General features: G+C 41.8%; 1 protein-coding gene across 2 annotated transcripts; it reads left to right on the top strand.

Annotated features, from left to right (window-relative positions):
* The first annotated feature begins 625 nt into the window (after window positions 1–625).
* On the top strand, window positions 626–13,658 carry LOC139661463 (hyaluronan and proteoglycan link protein 1-like). 2 transcript variants are annotated; one of them, XM_071539900.1, is made up of 4 exons: window positions 626–871; window positions 6,845–7,195; window positions 11,243–11,545; window positions 12,357–13,658. In XM_071539900.1, the coding sequence occupies exons 1-4, from the start codon at window positions 802–804 to the stop codon at window positions 12,644–12,646; spliced, it is 1,014 nt and encodes a 337-aa protein (XP_071396001.1). In that variant the 5' UTR covers window positions 626–801; the 3' UTR covers window positions 12,647–13,658. The 2 variants fall into 2 exon arrangements, with proteins under 2 accessions (XP_071396001.1, XP_071396000.1); XM_071539899.1 differs by having other exon boundaries at window positions 626–892.
* The last annotated feature ends 1,720 nt before the right edge of the window (window positions 13,659–15,378 follow it).

Below are 15,378 nucleotides of genomic sequence, written 5' to 3'. Positions count from 1 at the left end.
ATTCCATTTAAGTTGTTTAGGTCCTTTAGAGAGTTTGAGTTAGACTACAACAGGATTTCAATTGTAAACATTCAATTGTATCTTTGGAATTGAAGCACAGTCAAGAGATTACTAAAACAAATGAAGGGAATGAAGAGTCAAAGCCGGATGAATATATCAAATGCGCCAACAGTGGACTTGATGCAAAATTATCTTTTTATTTTAAGATCATATCTACTATGCGTTTTGCTTATAGCTTCATCCGGTTCCAATGGGGATAAATGTATATCTGATCAATTTCAATAACCGATGTTATGCTGTGTCATTTTTGCAGGTGTCGAATTCCCAACGGGGATTATTAAAGTTTCGTCTAATATATATAAAGTCAATATGTAGGGCCACTTCTCTGCAGGTTAATTGCCTGGAGTTGTACCATATCCTTAATTTTCCCTAGGGAGAGCAGTGAGCTGTTCATAAATAATGTGGCAAAGGGAAGCCGGTATAGAGCTGTGCATGGTGATGGGGTGAGGGGAGGGGGAGTGGTCTGAGCCACACTAGGCTACAATAAAAGGCACTTGTCTGGACCTCTGAGGAGCCCAAACTTTCCAGTAGCACCATAGGCAGCTGCTGCACAGAGACAGAGAGAAAGAGGGACAGATAGATGAATAAAAATTAAAAGAGAAGAAAAAATAATACAAGAAAACATTCAGCTCTCCTGAAACATTTGCAACTTAGAAACTCAGTGCAACTTTTTTTTTTGCCTTTTTAATCTATATTTTCAGTCAAGAGGGCCCTTGGTGTGAAAAAAAAGAAAAAGAGAAAATGATGAGTCTGCTTTGCTTCACTCTACTCTCCTTGACCCTGGCCAGCAGTGTGTACAGTGAGGCCCAGAGCACTCCCCCGCCACTATCAGGTAAGATAAAAATTGTATGAATTAAGTGTTGATGTCTATACATGTGTGTGTGAGTGTGTGTCTGTGAAAGTTCACAATGTTCTGTGTGACCTCAACTTGTCTCTGCCTCCTTGGTGAATGCGTGTGTGTGTGTGTGTGTGTGTGTGTGTGGATTTTGTGCACGTGTGAGTGTGTTGGTGTATGGACGCACGGATGAGCTGTGTGAGGGTCCTGAGCAAAGTGGTACCACAGCACAGGCTTGTGTAACAACAGGGTCATTGTAGCGGTAGGTAACAGAGTCGTCTCTGGGGTAACATACACAGTGTGCCTCACCACTGACTCATTGACTTGCTGCATACGGACCACCACCCCACAGACTGGCTGCTGAATAAATCACCCTGTCATTCACAGAGGCTTACTGCCCACACCACTGGTTCTGCTCCTGAAATAGGTCACAGTTGTCTCAGTGGCTGAAACTGGGCTAGCATGTTTCCCCCCCTTTTTTAATGTAGAATTAAATCGAAGTGCTAAAATAACTCATAGGTAAAACCCTTTGCTCTTTCCTTCTTGTTGTGGGAGAGCAAAAATGAAAACGTGGAAAGAAGTGTAATCAGAGAGCACCTGCCCTACATCATGTAGCTGTTATAATTCAAATTTACACCTGTCTACAGTATGACACTCAGATGGTTACTGTAACTGCAAGCTATGAAATAATGGGTCTACTGCTGTGGTTAGAGAAAAATTGGCTATTGCTGGCTTGAAGCTGGTGTCTGGTGTTTATATGTATTGGGTGATATTTGATGCATTTTCAGCAATCCCTCAAGCTGACTCAGTAGATGTCAAATTAGGGAAGTCTCGACTCTCTCTTCCAAGACAGGAGGAAATAAATTGTCTATTGGGGGAATAGTTTCACACTGGGAGGAGATGATGCTCTTTTATCCAAACATTGAGATTGCTCCCGTTGGCCAGTGATGTCATAGTTGTGTGTGTGTGTGTGTGTGTGTGTGTGTGCATGCGTGTGTGTGTGTGCGTGTGCGTGTGCGTGTGCGTGTGCGTGTGCGCGTGTGCGTGTGTGTGTGTGTGTGTGTGTGTGTGTGTGCGCGCGTATGTGCATGTGTGTGTGCATGACCTCACACAGCTCCATTATGTCAGAGTATCGGCTCAGGCCAACTCAGGGCTGTTGTTCCATACAGTGTAGCTTTATATTGGTCATATGGGAAGCCTCAATGTATTCTGTGGCTGTTCCCGGGGCGTTGCCTGTCTTTACCTACTGACTCACCCTGGCACTGGGAGCTTTTGGAAATCCGCCACACTAACAGGCAGCCTGACAGGGGCAGAGTGAAGATTAACGGCCCACAGCAGAATGTATAGAGCCCCGTGCTGAACGGCAGCCAAATGACTCTGCCTTTCCCTGTGAGGTAATAGTCTGTTAACTCTAATGCTTACTGTGGGTGTTGGTTACTGGGGTTTGGGCTGGTTGCTAGGGCTGGGTGGGAAAAGGGGCTTGGCTGGAAATAGGCTGGGGCTGAAAATGTGTTTAGGCTAGACATGAGACACGGATGGAGCCGTGTTTGGCGAGATATATTGTATATCTTATGGTGCTTGGAGTGAAATGTTTCAAATGGCTCTGGTGACAGCCATTATGGTAGTACTGCAGCCATGTGCGGTGTGTGTGTGTGTTGGCTAATGCATGTGTAAACCCATGTGTGCTACACATACACACACACACACACACACACAGACACACACACACACACACACCCACACATGCACATGCACGCACACATTCTTTTCTCTGTGTTTGTGCCTGTTATGCATGTGAGAAAGCAGGAAAGAGTTTATTGGAATTAGTGTGTAGGAGTTGTCCTGCTGTGCTTGTCCCAGCTGTGCTTGTTAATTCCTTCTCCATATTGACACAAGCGGGCCAGCAGAAGAACAGAGCAAAGCTGTAGGATGTTGTAAAGCACACCATGCCTAGCTGCTCAGTCAGAGGGTGTGGTTTTCCACACCAAGATATAAACATGCAGCGACAGCTCTAACACACTCCTGATTTCTCTTTGATAGAGTAGAGATTTGGGCGAGGCTTACTTGCTAATTCAGCATCCCTGTTCCTTCAGTGACTCAAGGACCACAAACAGTGCAAACTATGCTTAGGGGTATAAACTGCATAATTAGACTCCTGTAGATTCTGAATATATAGGTCACAGAGTGGATTTGGACCATTGTAATGTTGTTGTTAATTTACAGTTCAGTGTTACAAAGAAGCAGATGGTTTCAATCACTTGCTAATACAACCTTTTACAGAGTGAGGGAGAATTGTGCATGGTCATAAAAAGGCAGTGGGTCTTGGCTGCAGCTGCAGTGCTTTTTTTTATTGTCATGCACGTGTTCATTTACTTCTTTGCTTTCTTTTTCGTTCCCAGCTCCAATCTTCACAAAGTATTCAGACGGAAATGGTTGATAATGATTTAATAACCCATTTACATGTTAGGCTGCATTCATACATAGCGTTTCTTCCCCAACCGCCAGCGCCCTTTTCTCATTAAAAGTAACGGGAAGCGGCCGCAAGGCGCACAAAAGGCGGCCGCTCCCGAAAAGCGCTGCAGCCGCCGGTTTTTTTGTCAGAGCGGAGCATGTGAATTCAGCCTTAAATGTGACAATTAGGCACCACCTTTGAACTGAGAGAGACAGCCTTGTAGAAATAAGATATGGTGCGACGTATGACAGACAAAGAAAAGAAAGGCTTCCTTCTCTTCCCGAAAGGCTAAGTACACACACCAGGCTGTCGCTTTATGAGTGCAGCGCACCCCACTTGGTTTGGCCCGCATTCTCCTGTGGGGCATATATCTGCTGGTAACTGTAGTAGCATGGCAGAGTATGGAATTACATTCAACGCTCCTGTCTGTCTTTCTTTTTTGCTTTCTCTCTTTCTCTCAGGCATCATTATCTTCGCTCCAGTACATCTATAATATCTCAGTGCCACAAAAAGTCCCTCTTTATTATTGCTTTTGTTTAGTGATGTATATAGTGTGTATCTGTTGGCTGACGTTGTGGGTTAGTATGTATACTGTGTTCAAGTCTATATTCCTTTCTCAGCTGTTGGCCTTGTGATGTTAAATCAATCCACTTCTTCCGTCTCACGTTTCAGGATTACAAGCCACATCCAGTGTCTGCTGTGTGCCTCTGGACAGAGCAATGTTTCCATAAGCCTAACCCAGTACAAGGAGCCCCTTTATTCCATCCACTCCTATCTTCCTGAGTAAAATTTGTAAATTTTTAGGCATAAATCCTGGAATGGCGTCACATCTGGTGAGCTGGTGTTGACGTCACCATCACCTTCGCCAGGGCGTTTGATGAGCAGTTGAGTCACTCTGGATCCTTCAGGTCCCAATCAAACTTCACGCAACTGCTACCCATGCAGAGAATTTACGAGGCACAGTGAAGCCGTGACTCATTCCTAAGTGACAGAGCAGAGAAGGAGGAATCTCGTCCAGAGCTCTCTTAAACACTGTGCTGCTTTCTGAGAATTTTGTTATTAGCAGTGGCAGAAGTTATGTTTCCTAATTTCCGGCTCAAAAAATACCACGGCATGTATCTTGTTGACCAGCCAAGATGCAAGTAAGGCTACCGGGTGTGGTGATGGAGGCGAGTGGTTGCGGGCGTATGGAAGGATTTGCAGCCTTATGAAAGGAGTGGAAAAATGTGGAAAAGTGGCACGAGGTGGGAATGAAGGGGTAGATTAGCTCTGTCAGCAGCGCTTCTACTAATGAAATCCTTCTGCAGGAGAGCTCAATACTAATGATCTGAGCACTATTGTACAAAGTCCAGACACGGGTCTGCTGGGTGCTTAGAGTGGAAGCATGGGGGCAGATGAGGCATGGGGTTGATTAGATTAGGAGTTGTTTCAATGTCACTCCAATGTGTGTGTGTGTGTGTGTGTGTGTGGTGGTTTGATAGGAGCGGAAGGCAGCACGTAGTAATTCCTGCCTCTGTAATAGCCCATGTGGGAAACATTTTGCCTGTTGAAGAGCCGATGGCACAATATTCCAGTCATGGTTCTGGTGTGGCCGGGGGAGTCTCTTGTTGTAGTTCTTTGGCTCCTCCAGACAGATGTTAACATCCCGAGAGGCGGAAAGAGAGACAGGGGGGCATTGATTTAGAGACAGATAGGCCATACTGAGTAAGCAGAAAGACCAAGAATATGAAACACAACACGGTTGACGTGTGTTTAAAGTGTTTAGTAATAGGAGACATGGCTGGAACTACTCTTGTTTTAGCACTGGCCTTGGATTCAGCAATTGCATAAGATTACTTATGACTTTTCCAACATAAACCAGTGCCTTAGATCATATGGATGGGAATTACTTAAGAAAATAAACTCTCTTTTTCATAGTTTAACAGTTTATCACATACTACCCAAATTTTTGTCGAAGATAATTTCTACTACAATTTTTTCACCTTTTTATTTTAGCTACAGATGATTTACTTAATTACCAGTATATGACCAATGCTTAAAGGAAAAGTCCTGTTCTAACTGTGGATCCTCTGGCTCCACTTACAGGGTTGATGCCTTAAGGCTGAACCTGTGGTGACAGGGGTCAGGGGTCATGTACATCCATCTATCGGGTGCTTATTACTGCCCTGCACAGGCAACCCCTCGCTGGTTGGGGTACCCCAAACTAAACAAACTCTGTGAAGCCTAAACATACCTGGAGGTCAGGGAGGTTGTGGGAACCCATGTGGAGACACTAATAGGACCTACCTCGTTGAGTTAAAGGGTGGCCTGGTTAGAAAGGAGGAATGGATAGAGAGATGGAAGGAGGGAGGGCAAGCAGGAAATAAGAGAGAGAAAAAAAATGATGATGGCATTAATTTGAAAGCCAAAACTCTTTTGTTTGCAAATCTTAGATTTGTCACATTTTTTCTTAACTGCTAGATATATCATATTTTGTTATCTGCTGATTTTTCCCTCTATTGGCCGGCAGCCCCACATATTTAACACAAATCAGATGGAGCGGATGAAAGATAAGCATTTAATTTTGAGGGTTAATGCGGAGGAACCAAAGGTTTATAAGTGCCAGAACTGACAATAGCAGGAAGACTTTGGTGGGAGACAGATGTAGATGATTGGCTCCAGGGGCTGGAGACTGGCCGGTGCCCAATGCTGAATCTAATAATCCAAACAGGATCCCCTGGGCCACTTTGATGATATTTGCTTGTGTAGAGAGAGACTGTGAGACTGTGTGTGTGTTTGTGTGTGTGTGTGTGTGTGTGTGTGTGTGTGTGTGTGTGTGTGTGTGTGTGTGTGTGTGTGTGTGTGTGTGTGTGTGTGTGCGCATGATATCACTACATGAATAGAAACACTGACACGCTTGCAACTACAGAAACATTGTTGCAACAATGCTTGTTGCCTAATGTTTGCAGACCATTGCACAGCTTCTTCTATACTGTTAATTTAACCTTTAGAAAATTATGAGTTATGATGATGGCAGTGCAAATGCAAGACTGAACATTTTACTGCCACACTGGCAACTAAGTGTTGCTGCAATTATGTGCAAAATGCATTGAATATACAGTATTTCCCCTGCCGCAGTGGTTGGTGGTGGAAACAGTTACATGCTGGACAGTGCCATGCCCAAATGATAGGGATTGGAAGCTTCTTACAAACAGTATAGATTTCATACAGCAGGGAATGAAATGGAGAATGGAGAATGTTTACAGAGCGGGTGAATGGGTATTTTCTCAGGCAGCCTTTGTACTTCACGTTGCATCTATACTTGCCAACCACACAAGCAATGCTACAATTTCTTGATTCAATCTTTGGAGTCAATGCCTAGAACATAGTTCTCAATTATGTAAATTGCATAATACATCCCTGGTTACCTCTAAAGTGCCTGGATCTAATTATCATAAGCCCAGTCTGGTCTTTCACCAAACTTCAGCAATGCCATATCATGTTCTCTTCTTTTCCAGTGACGGTTTATGCCAACCTCAGCTCCAATGTCACCCTGCCCTGCCGGCCCCAGCACAGCTCAGGCATGATGTCCTTTGGTAGCAATGGCATGCGAGTCAAATGGACCAAGCTGGGAGAGGATGTGTCTCTGGATGAGGATGTGCTGGTTTCAATGGGATTCCACAAGAAGAGTTACGGAAGCTTCGAGGACCGCGTCTTTCTGCAGGAGGCTGACAACGAAGACGCGTCATTGGTAATAAATGAGGTCTCCATGGATGACATGGGGAGGTACCGCTGTGAGGTCATCAACGGGATGGACGACAGCATCCAAGAGGTTACCTTGGAGGTGCAGGGTAGAGCAGACATTGACGGTAAATCCTCCCTTTTTAATATCTACTTGGCTCCTCAACTCAGCGGTCATTGCTGTGGTGTTTTGCACTCAATGTAGGAATATACCAATATACTGTAATACTAAAGACACTCAGTGTAGACTACAGCTTCTTATATTTCTTCTATCATCTTATATTTATTCCAAATAAACCTCTGTTGCTGCTGTGACCATATGGCTTTTTATTCTTCTATTCTTATGCAACTGTGTCCTTTCAGCAAAGGTCTGGCAGAAATGCATGGTTCAGAATTAACCATTGACAAGTCTTTCTAAAGGATGTTTTGATTTCTTATTGAAAACATCAACATCCTTTTTCTGATTTCTCATGGAAAGATGAAAACAATAGAACAGACAGCTTGCGTTGATTTATCCAAGCCGTTGTAATGATTTAGTCATGATTACATTTGAATACTGTTTAACATCAGTAAAGTGAAACACTTTGTCCATCTTTGTGGTCCATCTCCTCAAACTTCCGTCTTACTCACCATATTTGCATAATCATGAAATCTTGTTTTCCTTTTAGAAAGAGGCCTACAACCTCAAAGTTGTTTTTCATGCAAATTAGGATTATTTATTCATAGATTTCTGAAACCTTGCATGGTTATGTGGTAAATCATTACAGCATGTCAGTGTTCCTCAGCACCAAATGGCTGTTCCCACCCACCTTTGTTGCTGGTTTTGCACATGTGAAGGATCAATCTTGGCGGAGGCTGGACACGCACATGTAATATTAGACAATAGAATTAAGTGTGAACTGAATTATATTAAATCCCATCCATTAAAGAACTATAACACCTTCTGCTGATTTTACACAGCTGTTGAAATATTTAAGAAATCACCAAATACTGTAAATTCAGATAACTTAAGTACACCAATGAAAACACTGGATCTGAGGAGGGAATCATGAACACTGGACACATCCCTGCAGTTAAGTCTGTTCAATGTCATGTCATTGCTGATTGTAAGATAACCCATGTGTAACCAGGCTTACTGGGGGCTTTGATACCTTGAATTACCAACTAGGGGGCTTTGATAACTTGAATTACCAACTACGCCACCTAGGGAATTGCACCCCAGGAAATGTTCTATGCAATACTCCTTTTCTATGAAATGTACAGGTAAATTTATAACAGACGTAGTTTCAAGCTCACAAAAAAAAGTTTATTTATTTAATGTTAGCCTGTGAATGAGGGACGCCAGAAGCTGCTATGGAAAAATAGTTTATTTTACTTTATTTGTAACAATATAAAAATGTCCTTTATTAAGATTGTTATATTAAAATAGGTAAGTACAAAAATAGAGAATTTCTTATATAAATGAGGATTTGCGTACCCAAGGGGAGTGGAGAATTGAGGGAGGAGGCCGATGGCAGGGGAAGACTTCTTAACAGACAAGGCCAACAACGTACCACATCAGTTTGTGTCCAGGTCACACACACTGCAAAAGGTGAGCAAAAGGTGTTTAGTGCAAATTTAACTCTATAGCATGCAAGTGATTCAGGGAAGGGCCCCCCTACGCTGCCAGTCCCCGTCAACACGGCCACACTCTCCTCAGGGTCCACCAAGGGCAGTTACCTACAGCTGGTTTGTCATCTAAACAAAATGAACAAATACACACAATTCAAAAAGGTATTCCCAGACCAGACAAGAGGTAGCTCCACACTACCACCACACAAGTGGCAATGCCGGACCACCTCAGGCGCCTAAGACAAAAGGAAAAACTAAACCATAAATATAACTAAGGCAAAACAGCAGGGCGGTAACCTACGAAAAGAAATACAAATAATAGTTACCATAGTCTGGATTTCAGACCATTACAAAATGAACCAAACTTAAACAAAAAGAAGATACCTCTGGGCACATCAAACGCCACCTTGTACCAAAAGTCACAGGAATTCCTACACTCCTCTGGGGTGCAATGCCAGGACTTGGCTTTGCTGGATCATCCCTATCTGAGGAAAAGTATTAGTCAGCCAGCATTAAACCATTAAAACAAAGAAAAATAAGAACACAGGTTACCTTGGTTCCCATTCAGTCCCAATCTAATAATGGGAGTCATAAGGATCCAGGCTGCCCAAGCCTAGAATAAAGGGAACTACTTGGTGAAATAGTTATAAACCAATTAGCTATCAACACCACTCTTCTAGCATATAGGCTATCCTTAGGCAACAAGCGCAGGGGAATACAGCACGAGAGCACAACCACAAACCGGTTCGCTGATCTCAAGCCTTATATACACCCCCTATGATGAGGAGGAAATTAAACTCAAGTGTGTCTAATGCTACCCATTGGCTGATAATTAGCCCAATGACTTCCCTGATTATCCTATGTGAGGTCACACAAACAATGGGCCTCATGCAGGAAGCGATATACGAACAAATTTTCACGTATTTTTGTTCGTATCCACGATTTGTTCTTATTTTGTTAGTACCCATTGATTTCTGGGATTCACCAATGTTTTCTTATTTTTGCTCTTCTCTTAGGTAAGAGAAAATTTTACGAGTGGTCGAGAGCACTCTTACCAAGATAAGAAAAAAACATCTCGTTTTCACAGTCCACAAATTGTTTGTCCAACACAAGGAAACATACGTTTTAAATTTAAGGAACATAAAAAAACGCATGAATATCATATAATCAAATTTAGTTTATTAGATGTTTTAGAGTAATTATAATGATTGGATTATTAAATTCATGGGCGAAAGAAATACTGTTGGTCCATTGATCCCAATTAAGACTATAAAAACCCTTGGATGATATTGTGTGTGTTCAGCTTCTGAATGGCTTACATACTGCTCTTAGATGCTTTGGCCATCCAGGCCTTACGCAGAGAACGCATATTTAGAGATCGCACAGATCTATTTGATGAGACGGATGAATGGCTGCTGAGCTGTTTCAGATTGTCAAGAGCACCTCTCTAATTCTTGGCCATGTGCTAGAGTATTTGCACATGGCACAACACCTGCCCTTATATGGTGTTTAGGGGGCGTTACCTATGCTAATAACAAACAATCGGCCACGCGCCTCCAATTTATGATCAAGTGGGATTCATCATTCAGCACACCTGGGTAAGAGCAGATTTGGATGGTTAAAAACGTTTGGCGCATCTGGAGTTGACTTCTCTTATTTTTTCTCTTAACAGAAAATTAAGAGAAAATATAAGAGAAATTTAAGAGAATGTTGCTGCATGAGGCCCAATGTCACACAAACAAGGCAGGGATCTACCTGTGCTCTCTACCTGTCACATATGCATTCCTCGCTCATAATAATTTGTATGTTATAGTGCACATGATTCACCATAGAGACTGCATTTGTCAAAAAAAATGAAAGCCAGTTTGTATTATTGTGTAGATGCATTTTTAAATCATTCTTTCTGACTTCACACTTCTTATTGTTGGAGGCAAGCCGTTAAAACAGCTTGGAGAGGAATATTTGGGATTTTTTTTAATGCAGCAGAAGTTAACACCTAGTTTGCATGAGATGATCCTTTCTTCCATGCAGAGAGGCAGACAAGCACAAAATGAATCAGTTAGCAAAGTCTGGCCTCTCTGGAGACAACAACAGTCGACATCTTGTGAGCCGCTGGACCTGAAAGACTAATAGGCCTACTCTCACTGACATAAAACCCAAGACATCGCATGCCAGCTTCCCTGGAGAGACCGGACTGGACCAGACTCAAAGACCACACACATTCTTCATTTGTCTGCAGGCCTGAATTGTGTTAGATCAGCATCATAAGTGGATATAAACCAAAGATGCTCAGTGTGTGAGCCTCACTACAAAGGAGCATATAAAACATAGAGCCAGCATTTTGCACAGACAACAAGACTTGATAATTTGATACAGAAATTGCTTCATTTTGCACAGCCCATATATTTTCATTTATCTGTATTGATTATCCATATGATAAACACAGAGTTTTAGAATGTTGTACTCTAGACTTTAATGTAAGTTGTTTGGCTTGAGTGAATCTGAGTGGATCTCCATTCAGACTCATAGGTTTGTATTAATTCCTCCTGCTCTGCCTCTCTCAGGTGTTGTGTTCCCATACTTCCCCCGCCTGGGCCGCTACAACCTGAACTTCCACGACGCTGAGCAGGCCTGTCTGGAGCAGGGCGCTGTGGTTGCCTCCTTCGATCAGATGTACGAGGCCTGGAGGAGCGGCCTGGACTGGTGCAACGCCGGCTGGCTGAGTGACGGCACAGTGCAGTATCCTATCAACGTTCCCAGAGAGCCTTGTGGCGGCGCCAACTCCAACGCCGGCCTCAGGAGCTACGGCCAGCGTAACAAGTCCAGCAGCCTCTTTGATGTGTTCTGCTTTGCTACTGCATTCAACGGTGAGGGTTTTGTTTGTTTATTTGTTTTTGTTTATTGTCTCTATTAGTTATTTATTTGATTCATTCTTCTGAAACCGCATAGTATTAGACATTGTTTTTAAAAAGTAATGCTGTCAGAGGTAATTTATAGTTTTGTTTAAAGTTGCAATAAGCAAAATCTTCTGACCACTAGAGGGTGACAGAAACCACAATATATTTGTAAATAAAGTACAGCAAAGCCATTGCACCATAGAGGCCTACTAAGGACAAACATTGCAAAGCACCATGCATAAAGGCTAATAGCTAAGCTAACTGTACCTACGGAGAAGTGTTGCCAGTTACCAGTCTCGCTTTGACAGAAGTTTACTAGTTTCACAATTAACTTCCTCGCTTCATCGATTCTGTCATCACAAGAAAATCTTCAGGGATGGGAGGGGTGAGGGCCACTTTTAAACAGCAAGGGAGGTGCCAAGCTAGCTTAAAAAAAATTCAAGCTACTGAATGGACTTGGAGGAGCTTTGTTCTGGAGCGAGGAACAAGCTTTAAAAAAGCTTTTTAAAAAAAAGAGGTGAAAACAGCAACACAGCTGGCTCGTGTGTGTGGATATATAATTTTATGTCTCAATGAAATCTCCACATAGCACACGTTAGTTTCAGGATTGGTTATAAGGTCTGATATTGCTTATTGCAGGTTTAAAATCTGTGAATGTATAGCTTGATTCAGTAGGCCCATACACAAAATATACTCAGTTAGGCTACTAGGCTCATTTCATCAAGCAAACTTTTAATCAGATTCCTCTACTGACCAGCTGTTTTCCTCTCTCTGCCCTCAGGTCATTTCTACTGGCTGGTGCAGCCCGACAGGCTAACCTATGACGAGGCGGTGCAGGCATGTCTAGATGATGGCGCTGAGATCGCCAAGGTGGCCCACATGTTTTCCGCCTGGAAGCTTCAGGGCTACGATCGCTGCGATGCCGGCTGGCTGGCTGATGCCAGTGTCCGCTACCCGATCTCCAGGCCCCGCAAGAACTGCAGCCCCTTGGAGGCCGCGGTGCGCTTTGTTGGCTTCCCGGACAAGAAGCAAAAGCTTTACGGTGTCTACTGCTACAAGGATCAGCAGTGATGGGGCAGATAGGAGCAGCGAAGCCATAACCACCAAAGAGCAACAACAACCACAACCAATAAAATCAGCAATAAAGCAGATAAACATGGGATCTTAACTAGCATGAACTAGCATGAACTCATTATCTTTCTGAAACTGTGATAACCTTTTCTAATTCTTAGAAAACAACTGGATACTGTAAAATCTCACATTCATATACAATGATTGACATAACATTTTGTAGCCATTTTTGTTTTGTTAATTTTGCATTAATTTTACACAGACTGTTGGTTAAAAGTCAACACAATGTTAAAGTATAACAATGTGACAGTGACAAGGACTTGATGGTTGAGAAACATCATCTAAGTTTGATTTGTCCTCCATAGAATGATTGGATGTGTGAAGTTCAAGATGTGGAGCAGTTGTGCTCATGTGCAGATGATATATAATGCTTTTAAATCTGATTAAAGAACAAAATGACGTGGTATTTGATGCATTTATCAAATATCACTTCAAACAAAGAGATTCAATTAGTTACAGAGGCATGAACATAACTTAGCTACCACTGCTGAACTATGGATATCAACATGTTATCTTGCAGTAAGTATTGCTTCAACTGGATCCCTCTCTCCTCAGCGTTGGAGCATTGTTTTTGCACCTCTTAAACTGCAGGAGGTCAAATCTTTTACAATACTGTTTAACAAGAAGATGAATGTAAATGTCTTGGAATGTCACCCATCCTGCATTGATATCTCCCATTACATCAACTCCTGATTAATACCTGCAAAAAACCTTTTTACTATGGTAACCTTCTATGTTTTTTTAACTAAATGTTTGTATTTGCTTTTCTAATGGTGTTTGTCACTAATTGTTTCTATTTTTACATGTTTTAATTTTTGTTTTGTCTATTTTAAAAAAAAGATATTGTCTCACACTTTCTGTGCAGTGTATTTTTTTTTTGTTCTCTTATTGGCCAATTGATATCTGGCACAATATAGATGACATGATTTCAAATAAACACCAGTGAATGCAGGCTAAGTTACCATCTTCCCCTTTCGCCCTCAACTCCCCTTTTTACCAAAATATGTCCCTGATTGTATAATAACAATCAGATATTTGTTACAAGTAGCAGCAACAGATGTATAACTTATGTGTCTAACAGTGACCTGGTGTTCAAGTGGAGACCCACATTGACTGCTGACAAAGGGATGTGAGAGATGTAAAGAGCTTTTAAACAGTGAGCTTCCTCTGACATTTCCACTGGCACTCTATTCTATTTCCACTGACCTCATTAATAGTTTATTACTGATGTAAAATGGTACCATACCTTATGACAGGTGACTATTGGGTGGTCCGTTCAGTGATACTCTATATGATAGGACTCTTTCATGCTCATGTGTTAGTGACTAACCACAGGGTCAGATCTTTCTACTTGTAAGGATAAAGCAGAAGCAAAAACAACAAAAAGTCAACATATATAGCCACTAATAGACTCCTGCGGACCAAAATGAGCATATTTTGGACACACAGGGCTGGCTACAACCACTAGCCCTCACACTCACACTCATTCTTTTTTCTGGTAAAATCAATGAATCTGGTTATTTTGCTTTCCCTTTTCCGTTTCATTAGCTCTCCTTTCTCCTTCTAACCCCTGGCACTGACACACAGTACTTTCTGCTGGTTACATGTGGTAATTTGGTGATGCATTGTTAACTAAAGCAAAACTTTCAAATGAAACAAAATCATGTTTATCTCACACTTGTGCACAACAAACTTGGTGAAGGTATTTTTGTATCCTAATGCCATGTACCTTTTTGAACAAAAGACAGAGTTGAAAATAAAAAAAACTTTAAATAAACTTGTGAAACTGAAACTTTTTTTCACTTCGTTTGCAACAAGGAGCATTTCTGTTTCCACTGGAAGCAAATCAACTTGCATTATGTGTTAATGCAGAAGTTTAAGCAGATATTTAGGCAGGGCTTTTTAAAAGTTGCCAAATAAGAGGCCATGTATCTGGCATGATTTCATGTTTCCATTTTCAGAGTACTTAAGATTAGACTCTCCTCACAATTTGTTTTATTCTCTCTGGCATTTTGTGTTTAGTGCCAACCCACCAAGTTATACAAAAGGAACAGTACCCAGTCTTAAAGGCTACTTGTGGGAATGCATGGGAATTGGGTCAGATTTAGTTTGATAGAGGAGGCAAATGCCAGAGAAACGTAAACGTGTTGGTGAAAAGTCCATTGATGTAAGCCTTCTGCCTGTAGGCACTGAGGACAAAGAAGATTGGAACAGAAGAAAGAGAGAGATTTTGCAAAAACTTGTTCACATAGTTTGTTTGGACATAGAAAATTAAGATGTTACTTATATAATATTCAATATTGCAAGGGAAATCTTAAGTGAAAAATATTACAAATACACTTACATAAGGTAAATGCACAAAATATTTATGTTCATGCACACTAATGAAGAGAAATGTCTAGAATGATCTTGTCCTGCAGTTCTTTGAGCTCCTGGCTTTGTATGAGCAATGTTGAATGTGGAGAACTATCATCTCATTGTTAATATTGCAGGATTCATGTTGAACATTTCAGTGTTTTGGCTGCTCTTCTTTCAGCCAATCAATGTTTTTTTTTTGCTGACATTCAATAGCTCTGATGCTGGTACATTTCACATGCTTGTCACTCACAGATAATCAGATTAAGTTATGTACACAGCACAGGAAAATACCAGTGTAATTAATGCATGATAGA

This window comes from Centroberyx affinis, unplaced genomic scaffold, assembly GCF_046629955.1.
Source record: "Centroberyx affinis isolate AG114_WGS23_722 - 3 ecotype Tasmania unplaced genomic scaffold, CSIRO-AGI_Caff_v1 ptg003531l_1, whole genome shotgun sequence".
Classification (NCBI taxonomy): domain Eukaryota; kingdom Metazoa; phylum Chordata; class Actinopteri; order Beryciformes; family Berycidae; genus Centroberyx; species Centroberyx affinis.
Note: the sequence above shows the minus strand (reverse complement) of the source record. Positions and strands in the feature narration are given on the sequence as shown.

Coding starts and splice junctions, on each gene's coding strand:
- LOC139661463 (XM_071539899.1), top strand. CDS start 802: ATGATGAGTCTGCTTTGCTTCACTCTACTCTCCTTGACCCTGGCCAGC. Junction 7,196..11,242: donor GGGTAGAGCAGACATTGACG/GTAAATCCTCCC, acceptor TGCCTCTCTCAG/GTGTTGTGTTCCCATACTTC. Junction 11,546..12,356: donor CTTTGCTACTGCATTCAACG/GTGAGGGTTTTG, acceptor CTCTGCCCTCAG/GTCATTTCTACTGGCTGGTG.